Below are 23,628 nucleotides of genomic sequence, written 5' to 3' on the forward strand. Positions count from 1 at the left end.
ATTAGCCGGAACAAACAGACAGACAGACAGACAGACAAAACTTGTAAAATATGTTATTTTGGTGTATACCGTATTTATATTCATATGCAAGTAGTAAAAACGGTTATTTCAATATTGCAAACAGACACTCCAATTTTATTTACATGTATAGATGTATAGATTAAAAAAAAAGTAACAGTCATAAGGCTAGTCGTATGCCTAATATATATAATAATGTAATAAATTCATTTAAACAGAAATTGCGGGAACGTTATTTAAATTTGTAACTTTTTTACTGTCCTTCTCCTTTTTTCACATCTTTCTGTTATATGCCTATAATTCTCTCTATATTTTCTGTTTTTCTTACTTTCAATTTGAGACTGTACTTATAATTTGATTATCGGATCATTATGTATTTATTTATACATTTATGGGTTATATTTACATATATATTTATGTATGTATATTGTTATAGAAATGTATATTTTGCTTATCTTTATTATCTTTATAAATCTTTTTTTGACATTTCTTATTTATATTAGTGCACCGCCAATAATCTTTCGCTGCACCACTCATGGTTGCCTGGTAAATAACGCGGCAAAATATTAAGTCCGCCACATGTACAAATTTTTTGTGCATTAAAGTTAAAGAAATAAAAAAAATACAATACTGTTTAATGAAAATGCGTATTGTCTAGTGCTTTGAGATGTCTTAAGGATAACCAACAATAACCATTTTTTATCTTTTACATTTTACGGGATTTTTTTTATCGTATGTTTCCCTTAAAATCATGTAAACTATGTTATTATGTCATAATCTAAAGAAATAATAATATTTTATAGTGAAATATCCACTATAAAATACCAAAAAGTAGCAATGTAATTCGTTACGCGCGAATCAGGTGTTATAAGGTCAAAGGTCGGTGCACCCCGCGTATTCGATAAATAGTGCTTCTCTGGATGTCTTTAAGAGAAAATGGCAGTATGTACGTGTATATGTCACACACAAGTCCTTAAGTATTAAGTTTTTCAAATGTACAATAAAGAATAAATATTTTTAAGTACAGTACTTACGTACATTAATATAATACCTACTTTTTACTTGTATCTATTGTTATCAAAATTAAATTATAAGTTCTTAACTTGATCACGACTATGTGACCCTCTCTTGGCGCCAAAACGAGTGAAAAAATGAACAGCATACGACGACGACGCAGTACCTATAGAGTGGAGCAACTGCTTATTCAGTTTTATTCAACTATTTAGTCCCTCCTCCGTTACAATGAATGCAGGCGGATATTACAATGTACGTAGCATTGCGAATATAAAATATCTAGATTAGGTATAATAAATTCATAATTCATAGGCCGTTACGGTATCAGAGCCAAAGTCTTCTTTCTTTGTTTATGTACTGTTAGATGCGACAGCGACTTTGTTTTTATATTACTATGTAATGATTGATATACCTAAAATAAATAAAATATCTGAGGTTTGGACAAAAATTCAAAAGGTACTTTATTTTGAAAAAGTATTTTGAAAATACCTATTTTGCATTTAGTATTTGAAATACAAAACACAAAACTATTTTTGTTTTTAGAGTGACATTTCTATGAATTCACTGTCGATAGCGAGCGGTGCGATGGAAAAAGATAACCGTTTATAAAAATATAATAAATAGCCCTGGACAAATAAGACAGACTGATACTGAACTGATATAAATAGAGATTTTTATTTTGTAAATACATATATAATATACATATAAAACACCCAGACCGATGAAAACAATCGATGACCGATGAGTACAAATGTTTGCACCGTGCGAGAAATCGAACCCGCGACCATCGGATGTAAAGCGGTGTGACCACCGAGGCAGTCGAAATATATAAATAATCTTATGAATTTAATTTATTCTAATTTGTTTGTGTGCGCGGGGTGCGGTGTACGGTGCTCCCCCTGCCTCCACCGTTGCTGGAGCTTGCATGTATGGAGCATTGCGAATATAAAATATCTAGATTAGTAAATTCATAATTGATAGACCGTTACGGTATCTATATATATTCGGATTAAAATAAGTATCGCAGTAAGGACCAGTATATAAAGTGATCAACACAATTAACTGATTTTTGAAATATATATACAGAGCCAAAAAGTCTTTGTGTATTCAAAAAATATCTAATTTGTTTGTGTGCGCGGGGTGCGGTGTACGGTGCAGGGGGGACCCTGCCTCCACCGTTGCTGGAGCTTGCATGTATGGAGCATTGCGAATATAAAATATCTACATTAGTAAATTAATAAATTCATAATTGATAGACCGTTACGGTATCTATATATATTCGGATGTAAATAAGTATCGCAGTAAGGACGAGTATATAAAGTGATCAACATAATTAATTGATTTTTGGAATATATTCATTATATATATATATATATATATTATATATATATATATATATATATATATATATATATATATATATATATATATAAACACCTCTTTGGGCACTTTGTTGATCACGCCACAAGCGAAACACTTGCCGATTCCACCTTTTGCACTGAATAACTTCACACCTATCGCGTATATCTCAGGCGGTATGGCAACGTCGCATTCTATTTTGCGATGCGGCCATATATATTCGTCGATAGTACGATATACTCGACACTTTTTTTACTAATAATTCGTGACTGAATGGCTCCGAACGGCTAAATTTTTGGTATACACAAAGACTTTTTGGCTCTGAATATATTCCAAAAATCAATTAATTATGTTGATCACTTTATATACTCGTCCTTACGGCGATACTTACTCTCATCCGAATATATATAGATACCGTAACGGTCTATCAATTATGACTTTATTAATTTACTAATGTAGATATTTTATATTCGCAATGCTCCATACATGCAAGCTCCAGCAACGGTGGAGACAGGGTCCCCCCTGCACCGTACACCGCACCCCGCGTACACAAACAAATTAGATATTTTTTGAATACACAAAGACTTTTTGGCTCTGTATATATATTTAAAAAATCAATTAATTGTGTTGATCACTTTATATACTGGTCCTTACTGCGATACTTATTTTAATCCGAATATATATAGATACCGTAACGGTCTATCAACTATGAATTTACTAATCTAGATATTTTATATTCGCAATGTTCCATACATGCAAGCTCCAGCAACGGTGGAGGCAGGGGGGAGGCAGGGGGGACCGTACACCGCACCCCACGCACACAAACAAATTAGAATAAATTAAATTCATAAGATTATTCATATATTTCGATTGCCTCGGTGGTCACACCGCTTTACATCCGATGGTCGCGGGTTCGATTTCTCGCACGGTGCAAACATTTGTACTCATCGGTCATCGATTGTTTTCATCGGTCTGGGTGTTTTATATGTATATTATATATGTATTTACAAAATAAAAATATCTATTTATATCAGTTCAGTATCAGTCTGTGTTAATTGTCCAGGGTTATTTATTATATTTTTATAAACGGTTATCTTTTTCCATCCCACCGCTCGCTATCGACAGTGAATTCATAGAAATGTCACTCTAAAAACAAAAATAGTTTTGTGTTTTGTATTTCAAATACTAAATGCAAAATAGGTATTTTCAGAATACTTTTTCAAAATAAAGTACCTTTTGAATTTTTGTCTAAACCTCAGATATTTTATTTATTTTAGGTATATCAATCATTACATAGTGTAGTATAAAACAAAGTCGCTGTCGCATCTAACAGTACATAAACAAAGAAAGAAGACTTTTTGGCTCTGATACCGTAACGGCCTATCAATTATGAATTTATTATACCTAATCTAGATATTTTATATTCGCAATGCTACATACATTCTAATATCCGCCTCCATTCATTGTAACGGTGGAGGGACTAAATAGTTGAATAAAACTGAATAAGCAGTTGCTCCACTCTATTGGTACTGCGTCGTCGTCGTATGCTGTTCATTTTTTCACTCGTTTTGGCGCCAAGAGAGGGTCACATAGTCGTGGTCAAGTTAAGAACTTATAATTTAATTTTGATGACAATAGATACAAGTAAAAAGTAGGTATTATATTAATGTACGTAAGTACTGTACTTAAAAATATTTATTCTTTATTGTACATTTGAAAAACTAACACTTAAGGACTTGTACATATACACGTACATACTGCCATTTTCTCTTAAAGACATCCAGAGAAGCACTATTTATCAAATACGCGGGGTGCACCGACCTTTGACCTTATAACAGCTGATTCGCGCGTAACGAATTACATTGCTACTTACATTACTATTTTATAGTGAATATTTCACTATAAAATATTATTATTTCTTTAGATTACGACATAATAGCATAGTTTACATGATTTTAAGGGAAACATACGATAAAAAAAATTCCCGTAAAATGTAAAAGATAAAAAATGGTTATTGTTGGTTATCCTTGAGAGATAGACATATACCATCACGGACTTTTTTGTTGACCTTATTTTGATACATCTCTAAGCACTAGACAATACGCATTTTCATTAAACAGTATTGTATTTTTTATTTATTTAACTTTAATGCACAAAAAAATTTGTACATGTGGCGGACTTAATATCTTGCCGCGTTATTTACCAGGCAACCATGAGTGGTGCAGCGAAAGATAATAAAGATAAGCAAAATATACATTTCTATAAAAAAAATAACAATATACATACATAAATATATAACCCATAAATGTATAAATAAATACATAATGATCCGATAATCAAATTATAAGTACAGTCTCAAATTGAAAGTAAGAAAAACAGAAAATATAGAGAGAACTATAGGGATATAACAGAAAGATGTGAAAAAAGGAGGACAGTAAAAAAGTTACAAATTTAAATAATGTTCCCGCAATTTCTGTTTAAATGAATTTATTACATTGTTATATATATTAGGCATACGACTAGCCTTATGACTGTTACTTTTTTTAATCTATTCATCTATACATGTAAATAAAATTGGAGTGTCTGTTTGTAATATTGAAATAACCGTTTTTTACTACTTGCATATGAATATAAATACGGTACATACACCAAAATAACATATTTTACAAGTTTTGTCTGTCTGTCTGTCTGTTTGTTCCGGCTAATCTCTGAAATAGCTGGACCGATTTTGACGGGACTTTTTTTGGCAAGTAGCTGATGCAATAAGGATTAACTTACGCTACTGTTATTTTAGAAAAATAAAATAAAATTTCACGCGGACGAAGTCGCTGGGGCCAGCTAGTCTATAGATATACCGAGATTTAATATTTAAGTTGCTATTATGTTGTTGACAAAATTTTACTGTAATGTTACTATTACGTTATCCTACACAATTTGTATTATTTTGGATGAATAAATAAATAAATAAATAATAATCTATACATCTATACATATAAATAAAATTGGAGTGTCTGTTTGTAATACTGAAATAACCGTTTTTTACTACATGCATATGAATATATATAAGGTACATATACCAAAATAACAATTTTTATGATTTTTGTCTGTCTGTCTGTCGGTCTGTTTGTTCCGGCTAATCTCTGAAATGGCTGGACTGATTTTGACGGTACTTTTTTTGGCAGGTAGCTGATTTATAAGGAGTAACTTAGGCTACTTTTATTTTAGAAAAATAAAGTTAAATTCCACGCGGACGAAGTCGCGGGAACAGCTTGTTTTTAATAAAAACGGTTTATTTGATAGAAAAAACATCTTTTTTGTGGTACTTGAGAATGTTGAAGCCTGTTGTTTGTAATATTGAAATAATCGTTTTTTACTACTTGCATATGAATATAAATACGGTACATACACCAAAATAACATATTTTACAATTTTTGTCCGTCTGTCTGTTTGTTCCAGCTAATCTCTGAAATGGCTGGACCGATTTTGACGGGACTTTTTTTTGGCAGGTAGCTGATGTAATAAGGAGTAACTTAGGCTACTTTTATTTTAGAAAAATCAAGTTATAAACCACGTGGACGAAGTCGCGGGAACAGCTAGTGTATAATATATTAGAGATACCTACGTGTTTTTTTATTGATGACTAGCTGTACACGGGATTTCGTCCGTGTGGAATTTCACTTTATTTTTCTAAAACATAAGAAGTTAAATTCCACGCGGACGAAGTCGCGTGTACAGCTAGTTGTCGGTAGTCTAGCGATTTAGCACACTGCTTTGATTCCTGCTTGGTGGTCGAGGGTTCGATTCCTCGCACGCTGCAAACATTTGTATTCATGAGTAGGATTGTTTGTAACGGTCTGGGTGTTTTCTATGTATAGATAATATATATGTATTTACGAAAAAAATCTTTGTATTTATATCAGTTGTCTAGTACCCATAACATAATCTTCAGCTAGCTTAACTTGGGTCTAGATGAAGCTGTGTGAATTGTCCTGAGATTACTATTATTATTAATTGGTACACAGGTAAACTACTAACTAGGCCATATTGGTGTTGTTTGTTGTGGTGAAAAAACTAGTATATATATAAGTTACACGTACAATTTCAAAGACTTATTTCTTGAAAACTACTGGCTATTCTGAAATAAAACTTTAGGGTTTGTATATGTAATGTTTGCATATAAAATATGATTAAAGGTTACCAGTGTATTTACACTTTTACTGAACAAACAGAGTTGTTTAATACTGAAAATATTGTGTGGAAGGCATCAATTACTTTCAGTGCATGTATAGCTTTTCTCTTTTCCTAATTATTATTATTATTAAGTTTAAAGTGGTTGAATTTTACGTAAGGGGTATTTATACATTATTTCTAATTTACCATTTATTTTAAGTTTTTTAAACTCTATTCATCGAGACCTATCTAATGAGTCCAAACACGATATTTCTGCTGTAAGTTTTCGAAGAGTATGTTCATCATCTGATAATACTGGTGCCAGCATGAAGTCAAGGTTAACAGATAACTAATTACTTTTATTTCGTCAAAATCTTTAGATTACGTATAATAAATTCATAATATCGCTACCTATTCAAATCAAAACAAGTATTAGGTACTTCATGTACTAGTATATAAATTCATCAACACACAAGTAAATGATTTTTAAATATATTCAGAGCCAAAAAATCTTTGTGCATTTAAAAAAATTTGCTGATACGGATTCACTATTGCAGGAAATTGTTGAAAAAATATATATCGAGTATCTACTACTATCGACGAATACATTTGGCAACAACGCATGGTCTCGGCCGGAACGGCAACATCGCATATTAGAATACAAAGATAGTGGTAGAAAGAGAGAGACAGTGGAATCAGCAATATCTACGGATCGTGGCTGGATGAACTAAGTGTGCAAGTTTATATAAATGTATATATATATATATATATACATTTGTCTTTAATTCAAATGAAATATAAATAATGAACGCATCACATTTAAAACAGTATAAATAGTTAATAATTTAATAATAAGTTAATAGTTCAATAAGTACGTACGTAATATTATCACATGGTAACAGCACGTATTATGGCAAAAATAAATTTCGGCTGATTTGAAAAGATTTATTATAGTAATAATAGTAATCTCAGGACAATTCACACAGCTTCATCTAGACCCAAGTTAAGCTAGCTGAAGATTATGTTATGGGTACTGATATAAATACAAAGATTTTTTTTCGTAAATACATATATATTATCTATACATAGAAAACACCCAGACCGTTACAAACAATCATACTCATGAATACAAATGTTTGCAGCGTGCGAGGAATCGAACCCTCGACCACCAAGCAGGAATCAAAGCAGTGTGCTAGCTAAATCGCTAGACTACCGACAACTAGCTGTACACGCGACTTCGTCCGCGTGGAATTTAACTTCTTATATTTTAGAAAAATAAAGTTAAATTCAACACGGACGAAATCCCGTGTACAGCTAGTCATCAATAAAAAAACACGTAGGTATCTCTAACATATTATACACTAGCTGTTCCCGCGACTTCGTCCACGTGGTTTTTAACTTTATTTTTCTAAAATAAAAGTAGCCTAAGTTACTAGGTAGTAGCCTTATTACATCAGCTACCTGCCAAAAAAAGTCCCGTCAAAATCAGTCCAGCCATTTCAGAGATTAGCCGGAACAAACAGACAGACAGACAAAAATTGTAAAATATGTTATTTTGGTGTATGTACCGTATTTATATTCATATGCAAGTAGTAAAAAACGGTTATTTCAATATTACAAACAACAGGCTTCAACATTCTCAAGTACCACAAAAAAGATGTTTTTATTAAAAACAAGCTGTTCCCGCGACTTCGTCCGCGTGGAATTTAACTTTATTTTTCTAAAATAAAAGTAACCTAAGTTACTCCTTATAAATCAGCTACCTGCCAAAAAAAATCCCGTCGAAATCGGTCCAGCTATTTCAGAGATTAGCCGGAACAAACAGACAGACAGACAGACAAAACTTGTAAAATATATTATTTTGGTGTATGTACCGTATTTATATTCATATGCAAGTAGTAAAAACGGTTATTTCAATATTGCAAACAGACACTCCAATTTTATTTACATGTATAGATGTATAGATTAAAAAAAAGTAACAGTCATAAGGCTAGTCGTATGCCTAATATATATAATAATGTAATAAATTCATTTAAACAGAAATTGTGGCAACATTATTTAAATTTGTAACTTTTTTACTGTCCTTCTCCATTTTTCACATCTTTCTGTTATATCCCTATAGTTCTCTCTATATTTTCTGTTTTTCTTACTTTCAATTTGAGACTGTACTTATAATTTGATTATCAGATCATTATGTATTTATTTATATATAATATTTATACATTTATGGGTTATATTTAAATGAATTTAATCGATAAAATCGTTGTTAAGTATTAAATTAATTGTAAGTGATATTAACTATTATATTATGCATAAAAAATATTTGTAATAATAAAGAAAATACATTTAAAATGTTTTACTTGTTGTGTTAGTTATTTATAAGATCTTACTATAATTGTTAGCTGCTTTACAATTTAGAAAGTACAATAGGTAATGTAAATTAAAATTAATTGAATACTTAACAACGTTTTGTTCGATTAAATTCATTTAATTATTAAAATAGTTAATTTAAAATTAGAATAAAGACGAAAAAAATCGGTGGCGGGAATCGAACCTTGAGCGTCCGTTTGGTAAGTTGATTCAAAGGCTTATTAAAATCAAAATTCAAAATTCAAAGGCTTAATTCTTCGAAATTACTGGTCATTTTGAAATAATACTTAGGGTTCGCATACCCTTATCGGATACTACTACTACACGGAGTTTCGTCAAAATAAAATACCTAGGTTAGGTATAATAAATTCATAATTAATAGACCGTTACGGTATCTGTATATATTCGGATCAAAACAAGTATTATGAAATAAGAACGAGTATATAAATTGATTAACACAAGTAATTGATTTTTGAAATATATTCAGAGCCAAAAAGTTTTCTTTCTTTATTTATGTACTTGTTAGATGCGACAGCGACTTTGTTTTATACTATACTATACTATACTATGTAATGATTGATATACCTAAAATAAATAAAATATCTGAGGTTTGGACAAAAACTCAAAGGGTAATTTATTTTGAAAAAGTATTTTGATAAGACTTATTTTGCTTTTAGTGTTATAGTACTTTAAGTGTTATATTTTAAGTAACAATGTTTAATTATAATTAATACCACTGCACCAACACTCCGATCGTGCAAAAAATTTAGCTGTTTCATTATTTTTTAGTTCAATTAGTGGTCTACCTAAGTCCTGGGCTAAGAGGGGGGAGAGTCATGACCCCCCATGACTCCCAAGACCTCCATGACGCTCCCCCCTGGATCCGCCGTTACGTCTTCTCTTCATTCGCTCAGTAACGTTGTTACAAAAGGAAAAATTCCCGTCCAAAAAATAACAAGTATTGAGTTTTGATCTGGAGTCACGTTACTCCAGACTGATTTCAATAAATATTTAGATTAGATAGACTATTATTCTTGAAATACTAGCTAGACATTATTAAGTTACTGTAGCCATAATGTAGTAGCCCAAACGTGCCAATGAGGAAGCCCTTGGCAAATGCTGCACCCTGATTGGCCCGTTTGAATTGGATCAAGAAGTGGTCGTATGCCAAAAAGGTGGATTTGTATAAAATCGTGTATAAATCGCTTAATTATTATTATTACTCGTCGTGACAGTTGTGGCTCAAAAGGGATCAACATTTATATATGGTCATCTGGCATTAGATCAACAAAAGGCCTCCGGATCAACAAGTGAAAAAGGATCAACAAAAAACTACCTATACGGCACGTCTGAGCCACAAAGTGCCCAAGGGGATATATATATATATATATATATATATATATATATTATATACCTATATAATATATTGTTAATTAAGCTTGTTGGAAATGTTATATATCTATATTGATATTTTTGGATATTACAATGATAAATAATAACATAGTATAAAACAAAGTTGCTGTCGCTGTCTGACCGTCCTATCCCTATGTATGCTTTAAAACTACTCAACGGATTTTGAAGCGGTTTTTTTAGTAGATAGTAAGGTTTATATATATATTACAGGTACACCCGCGCGAAGCCGGGGCGAGTAGCTAGTTAATAATGTAATAAAAAATATAACATTCATTAATTATCTTTTTGGGTATAAAAACTCATTATTATTTTATGTCAATATATCTTTAGATAGTATAATAAAAGTAGCTTCAGCTGCCTGTTAGTTTAGATTTTTTAAATTATGCAACGGATTTTAATGATAATTTTTAGCGACAGATATAGTGTTTGAAGAGGAAGGTTTATATGTATGTAGATATATGTACCCGTGCGATCCGGAGCGCGTTTAGTACACAACATTAGTATGTTTAAACGGATTTTAACACGTAATTTTATGGCAACACCTCAAGAGAGGTAAATATGTACATTTATTTACTGTAAAATTATTTGTGTTAAATCTCGTTTAAATATAAGAATGACTTTACAAAGTCTATCTCTGATAATAGATATTTATAGATAAATAAATATTGTAACAGTATTTGTCTATTTTACATAATAATAAATAATAATAATGACCACTAAAAAGATTTTGTTAATTCAAAATGTAAATTTACCGATAAATAATAGTTGACGTTGATTTTATTTTTGCTACTCACCAATAGATGGCGCTATTTGTATTGGAATCTAAACTAGATTTGAACGACTCCGAGTCATCAATTGTATATAAATACAGTTATACACAATATTGTCAGCGAAGAATAAGTATTTATAGCTTCACAATATTATATTGTTGTATGAATAATTATTTATATACATTCAAACATTTAATAATTATATGTCATTATTTAAATAATTTTTTTCCGAGTTGCCAACACTGAATCATGTTATGATTCAGTGTATTTGTACATCTACATGTTTTGAACTTGATAAATTTTTTATTATTATATTAAAGTGATCTATTAATAAACTATGACGCCAGGCATTAAACGAATGCGTCCTGCATTCGTTTAACTTTATCAACATATAAACTTACATATTATAAAAACGAAATATAAAAATATAACTGATCACTAGATGTTAAATATGTAAGAAAAACTATTCCTATGGTTCTTCAGGAAGGATTGCTATAACCACAGATAACATAATATTACATCTCGTCGTCCATGGAAAGCAATATTAGACACGGTTTAACCGATTTGGTTAAAATTAGTGGTAAACATAATAAAATTAGTGGTGGTCCAATCAGTTTACAACCAAAAAATAGTCGGCTACGAAGTCGCAAGCTCAGCTAATCAATTCTCACACAAGCCTTTGCTCAGTGCAGGAATATTGCATGTTGTAATTATAATGAAATAAAAAAAAGATCATTTTGTTCACTTGATGTATGTTCGTTATCTTGGAATGTTCGAGAACAACGTGTATAATAATTTTATAAAAAGAAACATAGTTGCTCAATGTTCGACGTTCCATTTTCAAATTGAGGAATTGCATTTTTAAGTTATTTAAATGCTATCTTTATTTATTGCGAACACTTTGGAAAATATACAGGTTATAATAAATAAAAAAAACAAAACCATATCGTCGCTCTATTTTCGATGTTCCATTTTCAAATTAAGGAATTTCAGTATAAGATATTTAAAGGCGACACTATTTTATTTATTGGCGACGCTATAGAAACTATGAATAAAAAAAATTATGTAAAGAAAAAAACGAAACAATATCGTCGCTCTGTATTCTACGTTCTATTTTCAAATTAAGGAATTTCATTTTTAAGATATTTAAAGGCTATTTTTATTTATTGGTGACGCTATGGAAACTGAATAAAAAAGACTATGTAAAGAAAAATAAATAAAACAAAACAATATCGTCGCCTGTATTCGACGTTCTATTTTCAAAATAAGTATTTTTATAATTAAGAAGTATTTTTCTTAAATATAAAAATACCTAATAATAAATATAAAGGCTATTTTTAATTTCAAACGTCATCTACTCTCAAACTAAGTAGAGCTTGCAGTAAAAAATACAATCTACAGTCTATTCCACATTATTTTGCATTTTTACCAATATATACATTTTTTTATTGGGGGGTTTGGGCTATGAACAGGTGCTTGGACATAGCACTGCGAGCTACATGGAACTATTGTGCTCGCCCTTTTTCAGAGTTCGCTGCCTAGACCTGTCAGGAACAAGATTTGAAGGATATTCTAAGGAGCGATGGTTTTTATCTCCTCAGGGTAGAGTGTGAACTTTCCAAAGGGTATATTACGTTTTTGCATGAGTGGGCTACAACCACATAGGATGTGTAGTGGCGTTTCCTTTTCAGTTTGGCAATATATGCAGATTTATCAATACATATATAACAAAAATTAAAATTTAATAAAATTAATGTTACTTATTGAGCTCTGAGCATGATAGTATTCGTAGCCTGCAACACACGAACATATCGCATGTTTTACTGACAAGGTTGTTTGGGTACTATTCGGAGTAACTCTACATATCAACTATCGATTACTCGCCCGATCAGATTATGATGCCTTTAATCGAGTCAAGATATAATCGACATTCTATAAATATTCGATTATAAAATACGAAACAGGGTGAATACAACATACACCGGCATATTTCATAAACGCAATTAAAATTATTTTCTACAGATTGTACGTAATTATTTTTTGATATGTAAAAATAAAAACCAATTGATATTCAAAATTGAAGAAGTCATGTTTGAATTATGTATGTCGCAGCGGGAGACTATAATTTAAATGATTAAGGAAGCATGGCTTTTTTCTTATCTCATTAGTAACATGTTTAATGATCTTTCATTAATAGTTATAAAATATACTAACTATGTGATAATGCAAAATACTCATACATGTGATGATGGAATGGTACACGTGCCTACACTAATAGTATAATATAAAGATGCTTTCCAGAGGGTCCGATCTTCAAAAATGTGAATTTTCAACTCTGAAATCTAACTATACACATTTATCATAGTATTTCGCCCAATTTACATAATATCTTTTTATTTGAATTATAACTTATGTGTTATTCTGATGTATACGCTATATTACTGAAAAGTTCCATAAAAATCTGTTCAGTAGTTTCTGCGTGAATGAGTAATAAACATCGACCCATCCATAATCCACAACGAACTTTAGCATTTATAATATAGTAAGACGAGCTTTTGATGTAACTCGTGGATGATGGATGATTAGAATTAGGATATATACGAAATATGTACATGTAAAGTTGAAACACAGCTTACAAAGAAAGCTGCTTGGTGGCTGAAATAAGTGAAATTGAATATCAATTTAGAGGTAAACAGTAAAAAGTCTTGAGGTTTTTTTTAATGGATGATAATGGATACTGGTGCCCCGCCAGCGTAAACCGTTAGCGCAGGCGGGTGCACCACTACATTATCATAGCTAATAACCATGTATGGTGTAAATCTACAAAAACGTTTTAGAATCTGTTTAAAATCATTAACGATGTTTTTATCGTAATCACATGCGTTTGACGGTGCCGGCGTGCGTTGACGAAAAAAGTTAAAAAACATCTTGCCCCTTTTACTTGCGCGGTCGGATAACATGTGACAGAAGACACATGTGGACTCCATGGGGCTAAATATGGCAGAATACCCGCAATCGCAGTATTAAAAAATCTGGGCAAGTGTGAGTCGAACACGCTCTTATGGTTCCGTACTTAAAGTTGATAGAAAATCTCCGGTATTGTTTAGATGGTTATAGAATTGAGTAAGTTTATATGAAATATCTTATTTATCTCTGTACAAGAATGCTTATATATTCAACATTGAAATAGTTATTATTTTAATACCTAAAGTAGGTATTTTGTTAATGAAACCTGATCAAATAATCAAGTATGCTTTTTGTTTTATAGTTTTTGCTGATCATTCGAAAACATATTAATAGAAAGGCCTTTGTTCAGTTCAGTGGGCGTCTTCCGGGCTGAGATGATGATGATGATGATTAATGTGGACTAATAACCCCATTGTTAGCAATGTACCAAGTTAGGTTGACCATCACGCGGTTCCCCCTGGAAGCTGTCGTGGTAAATTGACATTTGCCAAAGTGCAAGGTTTGCTGATCTGATCTCATTCTCATCTTATCATTCTCCACTGGTGCCCTGCCAGCGTAAACAGCTAGCGAAGACGGCTACACCATAACATTATAAAAAAATAAGTTTTTTTTATAGATTATAAAGGTTTAGTCGAGAACCCTACACCATTAATGTGCGTCACTTCAACTCACGCGTGTACATTGAAAAACTTTGTTACATTTTATTTTGTTCAGACTGATAATGTTTTGGTCCTTTACTTATAAACATAGAATAAATAAACACTGTTTTAAGAGTTGTCACTGTCATTATGATTGACGGCCTCGGTGGTCCAGCGGTTTATCACACCGACTTATTTCCAATTATTGCGGGTTCGATTCCTAGCACGGTACAAACATTTGTATTCGTGAATATCATTTTTTGTATCAGTCTGGTTGTTTTCTATGTATATTATGTATTAAAAAAAAAAATAATTAAGTATTTATATCAGTTGTCTAGTACCAAGTACCCATAACACAAACTCTGCTTACCGTGGGACTAGATGGCGCTGTGTCAGGTTGACCTCCACGCAGTTCCCCCTGGAAACCATCCCGATAAATTCCTAGTGAATTTGTCACGATGGGTTAACTGACCTGACCTCATGCTCATTCTCTACTGGTTCCCCGCCAGCGTATACCGTTAGCGCATGAATGGGTGCACCATTCCATTATCAAAATCCAATTAATTAAAAAAAAATGACTCACTAATTATTAGTAGGGGAATATCACAGAATAATCTCCACTTCCAAAATCTCCTGTGACTCGTAGTTGATGGTGTCTGCTGTGATTCCAAGTCTCGTCTCTGTAAGAAAACAGAAGAATAATATAAATAATGTAAAAAAAACACAATTGTTACAGTTTTTGTAACAAAACTCCGTCTAACCGGCTTGACCGATTTTTATAAAATGTGTGCATATCGGGTAGGTCCAATATAATTAACCGTGAAACCTAGAGGCTACACAGGTTTGATAGGTTTCCAATGGAAACCACTTGGAAAAATGGTCGTGAAAAATGATTTTTTTATTGAATAATAATAGAAAGGTATGACGCTAACATCTTACACTAGCGGTGCACCAGTGGAGGATGATAAGATGTGCATGAGGTCAGGGTCAGGTCAGTTAGCCCATCATGTTATAGTCACCAGAAATTTATCATAATGGTTTCCAGAGGTTACCGCGTGGATATCAACCTGAGATGGTACATTGTTAGCAATGGGATCATCAGTCCACATTACTTACAATCCACTTAAAATGTACTTTGCTGGCTAGAACTCAACTACTGCTGTCAGTGTAACAGTTTCAAGCTTATATTCTTGTTAGACATAGGTAAAGCTTTATTGTAGTTATCGAAGGTCAATAGCCTTCAAATGGACCTTCAGTTGATAGTAAAGGTCGCCCTTGACGGGGAACCTGAAGGTCGCTGTACCAAGGTCGCGCCGACCTTCTTGCGAAGGGCTCGATCGATTAACATCGTACAGATTGGCGATTAATTAGTCGCATGCGATTTTATAGTCAATAATTTATTAATTTATTTTGACGTCCAAAATGGTCTAACGGTTTACCACTTCGCCAGCCTTCCGCGGATTCATTTCGTCGTACAATACAAACATTTGTATTCATGAGTATGATTGTTTGTATCGGTATGGGTGCTTGATGTATATTATGTACTAGCTTTTGCCCGCGCCTTCGCTCGCGTTAATTTATCCCCTTAGGGGTGGAATTTATCAAAATCCTTTCTTAGGGGATGCCTACGTCATAGTAGCTTTATGCATGCAAAGTCTCAGCCTGATCGATTTAAAATTGACAAAGTTTCATACAAACATTCATCCCCTATTTTATCCCTATAGAATAATATAAAATCCTTTCTTAGCGGATGCCTACGTGATAACATCTACCTGCATACCAAATTTCAGTCCGATCCGTCCAGTGGTTTGGGCTGTGCGTTGATAGATGACTATGTCAGTCAGTCACCTTTGAGTTATATACATATATTTAGATTATGTATGTATTTACAAAAATAATTTTATATATGTATTTATATCAGTTGAGACTAGATGGTGCTGTGTAAAGTGTTTTATATATGTATTTATATTATATTAATAATAATAATACATACAATCTCTATAGCGTAGTGTTATTGTAGTTAGATAGGCTTTTATCTGATTGTAATGAAGCACTAGGAAATTGATGTTATCTAATCATATTTTATTTATATTTAAACCTATTTATCAATAATGTAATCAGAAATAAATACATTCAATGAATAATAATAATATATTTGGATAATTCACACAGCGCCATCTACACAGGTACCAAGCTAAGCAGATCATGTATTATGGGTACTAGACAATTCATAGACAGACACATTATTTGAAAATTCATACATTGTATACACAGAAAATATATATGAATAGAAGTATTTGTACCGTGTAAAGAATAGAATTTGCGACCATCGGAAGTAATGCGATCTTAACTAATAGACCACCCAGGCCGTTAAGTTATCTGAAGTAAGGTTGTTACTTTATAAAGTACTATGTTATCAAATTATATAAATATACATTAAATATATTAATAACACATATACCTACCGTAAATACATATGTACATATTTGTGGCAAATATTATTTTCCATTTTAACAAAATAAATGATGAATAATAATTGCAATATTATCCTGTTATATATAACTATAATAAAGTATATAAGAAAAAAATTTTAGAGCAGTTTGAATGGTTATAGAAATAATATAAAATATGTAATAAAATGGTATTATAATATAATATAAATTTTCAGGACAATTCACACAGCGCCATCTAGTCCCAAGCTGAGCAGAGCTTGTATTATGGATACTAAACAACTGACATTAATACATAGATTTTTTTTTACAAATACATACATAATATATACAGAAAACACCCAGACCGATAGAAACCGTTATACTAATTAATACAAATGTTTGTGCCGTGCAAGGATTGAACCCGCGACCTTCGGAAGTTAATCGCCAGATCACGGGGGCCGTCAAATAGTGGACTAATAAAATACTGTTTCTAACAATTATTTATATTCATATTTTATACAGATACAGATCTGTCAATCTACAGAAACCATAGAGTTAAAATAACTGATACAAATATAACAACACGTTTATAAAGTTAGGAAGAAAATATTTAATAACAAAATACACTTGTATACTTGTATGTTTGATATACGCTTAGTTATATCCCGTATTGACGCATACATGACTCTTAACCTCCGTATTAAATTGTATTTGTGCAATAGTAAAAATAGTAACAGAATTGCATGGCGACAAAAAGTCGCCAGTCTGTACGGTGTACGGTTCTAAAATACACTTGTATACTTGTATGTTTGATATACGCTTAGTTATATCCCGTATTGACGCATACATGACTCCGTATATTAAATTGTATTTGTGTAATAGTAAAAATAGTAACAGAGTTGCGTGGCGACAAAAAGTCGCCGGTCTGTAAAGTTCTAATGACTTATGCATTACCGCTCATTGGAGCCGAGGAACTTGGGAGTAGTGCTGCCTTTTAAACCCTTAATTAACATTTTACAACAACGCCTCTATGTATAAATGTACTAGCTGTGCCCGCATTTTCACTTGCGTGAAATTTATAGACTACTAGCTATTCGCCCCGGCTTCGCACGCGTGTACATGTATTATATACCTATATATAATATGAATAATCATCATTACATAATATAAAATAAAATCTCTGTCGCTGTCTGTCCCTATGTATGCTTAAATCTCTAAAACTACGCAACGGATTTTAAAGCGGTTTTTATAAACAGATAGAGTGATTTCAGAGGAAATTATATATACATATATAATACATGTACTCGCGTTACATGTTATTCTGATGTATAAGCTATACTGTAAAGTTATATCAAAATCCGTTCAGTAGTTTTTGCGTGAAAGAGTAACAAACATCCATTCATATTCACAAACTTGCGCGTTTATATTATTATAATGAGATTATTTGACGGCCTTAGTTGTCTAGTACCAATAACACAAACTCTGCCTAGCTTGGAACTAGATGGCGCTGTGTGAGTTGTCCACAGATATATAAATCGGTGTGGTAAACCGCTAGACCATAGGGGTATGGTCTAGCGGTTTACCATATCTGTGGTGGTGGTATATCTGTGGACAACTCTCATAGCGCCATCTATTTCCAAGCTAAGCTGAATATTTGTTATTGGTACTAGACAGCTGATATAAATAAACAACCCTGGACAATTAACACAGCACCATCTAGTCCCACGGTAAACAGAGCTTGTGTTATTGGTATTAAGCAACTGATATAAATAAATAACTCTGGACAATAAACTCAGAGCCATCTAGTCCCACTGTACAAGGGGGAAAGGGGATTGTTAGTAATGTGGACTGTTGACCCCATTGCTAGCAATGTACCATATCAGACCTCCACGCGGTTCCCCCTGGAAACCATCGCGTTAAATTCCTGGTGAATTTATCACGATGGGCTAAACTTGACCTCATGCTCATCTTTATATGTAAACCGTTAGCGCAGACAATCATGATATAAATACTTACTGATATAAATATATATATATATTTTGTAAATACGTACATAATATGGATAGAAAACACCCAGACTGATACAAACACTCATACTCATGAATACAAATGATTGTACCTAATTAAATTGTATCCACGACCATCCGAAGCATAGCGGTGTCCTATACCACTAGATCACTGAGGCCGTCATCCTGATATAAATAAATACATTATATAAATACATAGGAAACACCCAGACCGATACAAACAATCATACTCATAAATACAAATGTTTGTGCTGAATTGAATTGAATCGGCAACCATTGGAACTACAGCGGTGTTCTAAACCGCTAGACCACAGAGGCCTTCATATCCCATTAAAGGTAAATACATTATAAATTCGCTTTTGTGGTTAGCGGGTTACCTCAAGCTAGGTTCGGGCTTCAAATATATTATGTACAAATGATATGTATGTGTAATGATGTGTATGTGTACATTATATATATATATATACACGGATGAATTATATATAGCTATATAACACGTCTGAGGGCATCTGTTAGCACATTGACTTAAGAAGAAAAACTGTAATCCATCACATTTAAAATAAGTATTCTTGTTGCTAAGTACCTGTTATGTCTTACGTACGATTGTATAATTGCAGTGATTTAATCATCATCATCATTACATAGTATAAAATAAAGTCACTGTCGCTGTCTGTTCGTCCCTATGTATGCTTATATCTTTAAAACTACGCAACAGATTTTTTTTCGGACTCTAATGCTGTTGGCCGCAGCTGGCCTTTACAGCTTCACCGGACGTTAGGGGGCGAGTGCAGATGGCACTCCAAAACCGCGGAAGGACTTATGGAGCGGCTGAAGGCCAACTCCCGCCTGACGGATACGACTTTAGTCTGAGGGCACCGCTAGGGGTTCGAACCTCGGCTCAGGACGTCGTTTCGGTCGGTTCATCGGTCCCATCAGACTACGCAACGGATTTTGAGACGGTTATTTTAATCAGATAGATAGATGAATTGATTCAAGAAGAAGGTTTATATGTATAATATATGTACACCCGAGCGAAGCCGGGGCGAGTAGATAGTTACAAAAAACATATACAAAATTAATTTCTGTTAAATTAATAATTAGTAACTATATACATATATATATTGCATAGAAAACACCCACAGGAATTCAAACAGTCACGAATACAAATGTTTCCACTTTCCACGGTGCATGGAATCGAACCCGCGACCACAAAGTAAAGCGGTGTGCTAAACCGCTATACCACCGAGGCCTTCAAATAATAATAATTAATAATTATATTCATTTACCGGATGTTCCGTTTCTATAGAATCCATGTACCTCATTATTAATTTCACGTTAAAAAAATATATACACACGAACACACGTGTTTTTAAATATGTCTCTCTATTAGTACTGACTGTAGTCATAGATTGGGTTGATCCAATATGATTCAGATCGTTGATAACGTTATCTATACGTTTTGTGAAAAGTCATCGTATTTTTACTGATTATTAACACTATGAATAATAGATATTATGGAAAGTATGGAAATAATTAGCTGGAAGGATAAAGTAAGAAACGAAGAAGTACAACACAGGGTAAAAGAAAAAAGGCAGATATTGAACACAATACAAAATAGACGAGGAAAAATGTTGGGACACTAGATATGGCACGATGATTAATTATTATTGAGGGAAATGTAGAAGGACTGAGGAGGAGGGGAAGACCAAGGCACAGCTACATCAAACAAATTAAGAACAAAACGGGAGTCGTGTCGTATCAACAATTAAAGAGCATGATGGAAGATCGCGGAAAGTAGCAAGAGCTTCAACAAGAGCGTAGCCCTTAAATTATGAATGAATGAATGAATAATAAATAGGGAGGGGAAAATGATTGTTGGTAATGGGTACTAAAGAATTAATGATAGCAATGGCTAGCAATGTACCATGTCAGGTTGACTTCCACGTGGCTCCCCCTGGAAATCAGCGTCTAAACTGGTGAATTTGCCACGATAGGCGTACTGACCTGACCTCAAACTTATCTTATCATCCTCTACTGGAGCCCCGTCACCAATTACAAACACTAATTCTCGACGAACTCACGACTATAGGCAGTAAAGCGGTACGCTAGCCGCTGGACCACTGAGGCCATTATATTATCATAATTATCTTTATTAGATAAGTTGTAATTATATAATTACCTCGACATGACGATGGATGGATGTCATTCTTTTCAGCCCTTCTATGCTAGTACGCATTGCAGAGTTTCGCTGCACCATCTCACTAATTTGCAATAATATTATTGTAATTTAAAAATTAATTTGTCACTTAATTACACTGTATTCATTAATTTTAATTATTAATTAATTACAATATTATTAAATATAACTTAACAGTACGTTTGTTAATTATTTATACTATAGTTTTTGTCTAAACACCGTTATCTGACGTTTCTGTATTTGTTATCACACTTATTTATTATGTTGACATTTTAAACACGCTTGTACGAGATGAATGGAATGTAATGAATGTATGGAATTAAATGTGACAGTTGATTTATAAGAGAACTGTTCGTGAGTAAGTTTTGAGGAAAAACCAATAGGTATTTATTTCTAGTACATATGGACGGACGTCAAAGTTTTTAACCTAGTTGCGTTTCAGTTTATTATACGTACGATTTGAGGAATTGAAAGTTTAGTCATAATAATTATAAATTTCTAATAAGTAACTTCATGATCGTGAAATAGGTTCTTTACTTAAAACTATTGCTTTTTTGTAGGTGATAATGTATTAGTGCACTCGCCTGCGCTAACAGTATGTGCTGGCGCGACACTAGCAATAAATATAAAATGCGTATGTCATTTGTCATTTGAAATGTGCTGTTAAAGAAATAAAAACGAAGAATAAAAAAAAATAAGAAACGAAGAAGTCCAAAGTGTTAAAGAAAAGAGATAGTTCATAAATATTGTTGAGAATAGGCAGGTTGTTGTTGGGGCACTAGATACGACACGAAGAACTTTTTAATAATATTATCGAATGAAAAATAGATGGAAACTGAGAAAGGAGGAGACAAAGACACAGCTAGGTATATCAAGCAGGTTAAAGAAAAAGTTGGAGTTGTGTCGTATTAACAACTAAAAAGATAAATAGAAGGCGGCAGGAACTCCAACGACCAGATTTCAGCTCTTAAATTATGAATGAATGTCAGATCAGTTTGACCATCATACTGAAATCTTTAGGAATTAACTTGGATGATTTCCAGGAGGAGTTCTACCTGACATAGTGTAGCATAGAGACACTAATTCCCATTACTAAATTTATGTATATTGATATAGTTCATTGTATAAATATATATAGATGTATTGTTATCTATTTTGCTCTGTGCAAGCCATTTTTTTTGACAAATATAGACTTCAGGAAATACTGTTATTGCATTTTTGGACATGTTTATTTTTTCGAGTGGTAGTTTATGGACGCATTCGAGGTGTAGAGTCATAGATGAACAGCCATTGATTATAATTTAGGTCGCTTTAAAGCGAAATTGACTAAGTCCTTAAAGAAGTTGTAGATAGTGTCTAGCGTTCCATACAAGAAATTGTATCACCAAAACTCCAAATACTACTTATGTGTCTATGCTAGCTTCTATTATTTATTTCATAAAATTAAATATTGAATCAAAGACTCTGTTGATTTAAAAAGTACACATATATATTATTATGTATTATAGTAGGTACATATTTATGTTTATGTATGTATATTTGTAAGTATTTTTAAGGACTTATCTTAGGTAAAAATATAGGTTAGTCCTTTCCCACCACTGCCCATCAACCGCTTTCTGTTCTTACCTAACGGTTAGCTGGTAGAGATTGCCATATGGCATTAAGCTCGCCAAATTGTACAATTTTTAAAAGTGCAATAAAGAATAAAAAAATAAATACATATATTTCAAATGTTTATCAAATATTTATATACATATATAGTTACTGGCAGCTTGTCTACCATTCGTTTTATAAACTTTATATTTTTATATGTCACTTTTGACTAACTAATATTGTTTTGTTACTTCGCTCTGCCCTTTTGGGAAGAATATACATTTTGACTAGTATTTGGTTTTTATTAAAATAGTAGTTGTGTTCCCGCTGCAGTAACATACATTTATATATATATAAAACAACATTTATTTTATTTTTATAAAACAACAAAACAACATTCGGTTTTTAACATTACTTTAAAAAGATGTATATAAGCGTCAGAAAAAATCTTAAAAAAATTAAGGAGGGTTAAATATACACATCGCATTTTAATTTTAAATATTACTACTATTGTTTTTAATTAATTCATAAAATAATAGACAATCTATAAATCCTTTATTTGTTTTTGTTATCTGATTATAGCAAATACATGAGTTTACAAATGTATAAGCGGACGAAGGCGCGGCCACAACTAGTAAATGTGTGAAAATCAATAAGAAG

The 23,628-nt window shown here is 32.4% G+C and overlaps 1 protein-coding gene across 1 annotated transcript in view; it reads right to left on the reverse strand.

The window, feature by feature from the left end:
* The window catches only part of LOC131851426 (phospholipid phosphatase 2-like), a 52,193-nt gene that overhangs the window by 17,258 nt on the left and 11,307 nt on the right, over window positions 1–23,628 (reverse strand). Inside the window, exon 2 of the mRNA XM_059201923.1 lies at window positions 15,303–15,399. Within this exon, the coding sequence (XP_059057906.1) occupies window positions 15,303–15,399 (97 nt within the window). The remainder of the gene's footprint in view (window positions 1–15,302; window positions 15,400–23,628) is intronic.

This window comes from Achroia grisella, unplaced genomic scaffold (genome assembly GCF_030625045.1).
Source record: "Achroia grisella isolate CSIRO2021 unplaced genomic scaffold, CSIRO_AGI_Agris_v1 utg783, whole genome shotgun sequence".
NCBI lineage: Eukaryota > Metazoa > Arthropoda > Insecta > Lepidoptera > Pyralidae > Achroia > Achroia grisella.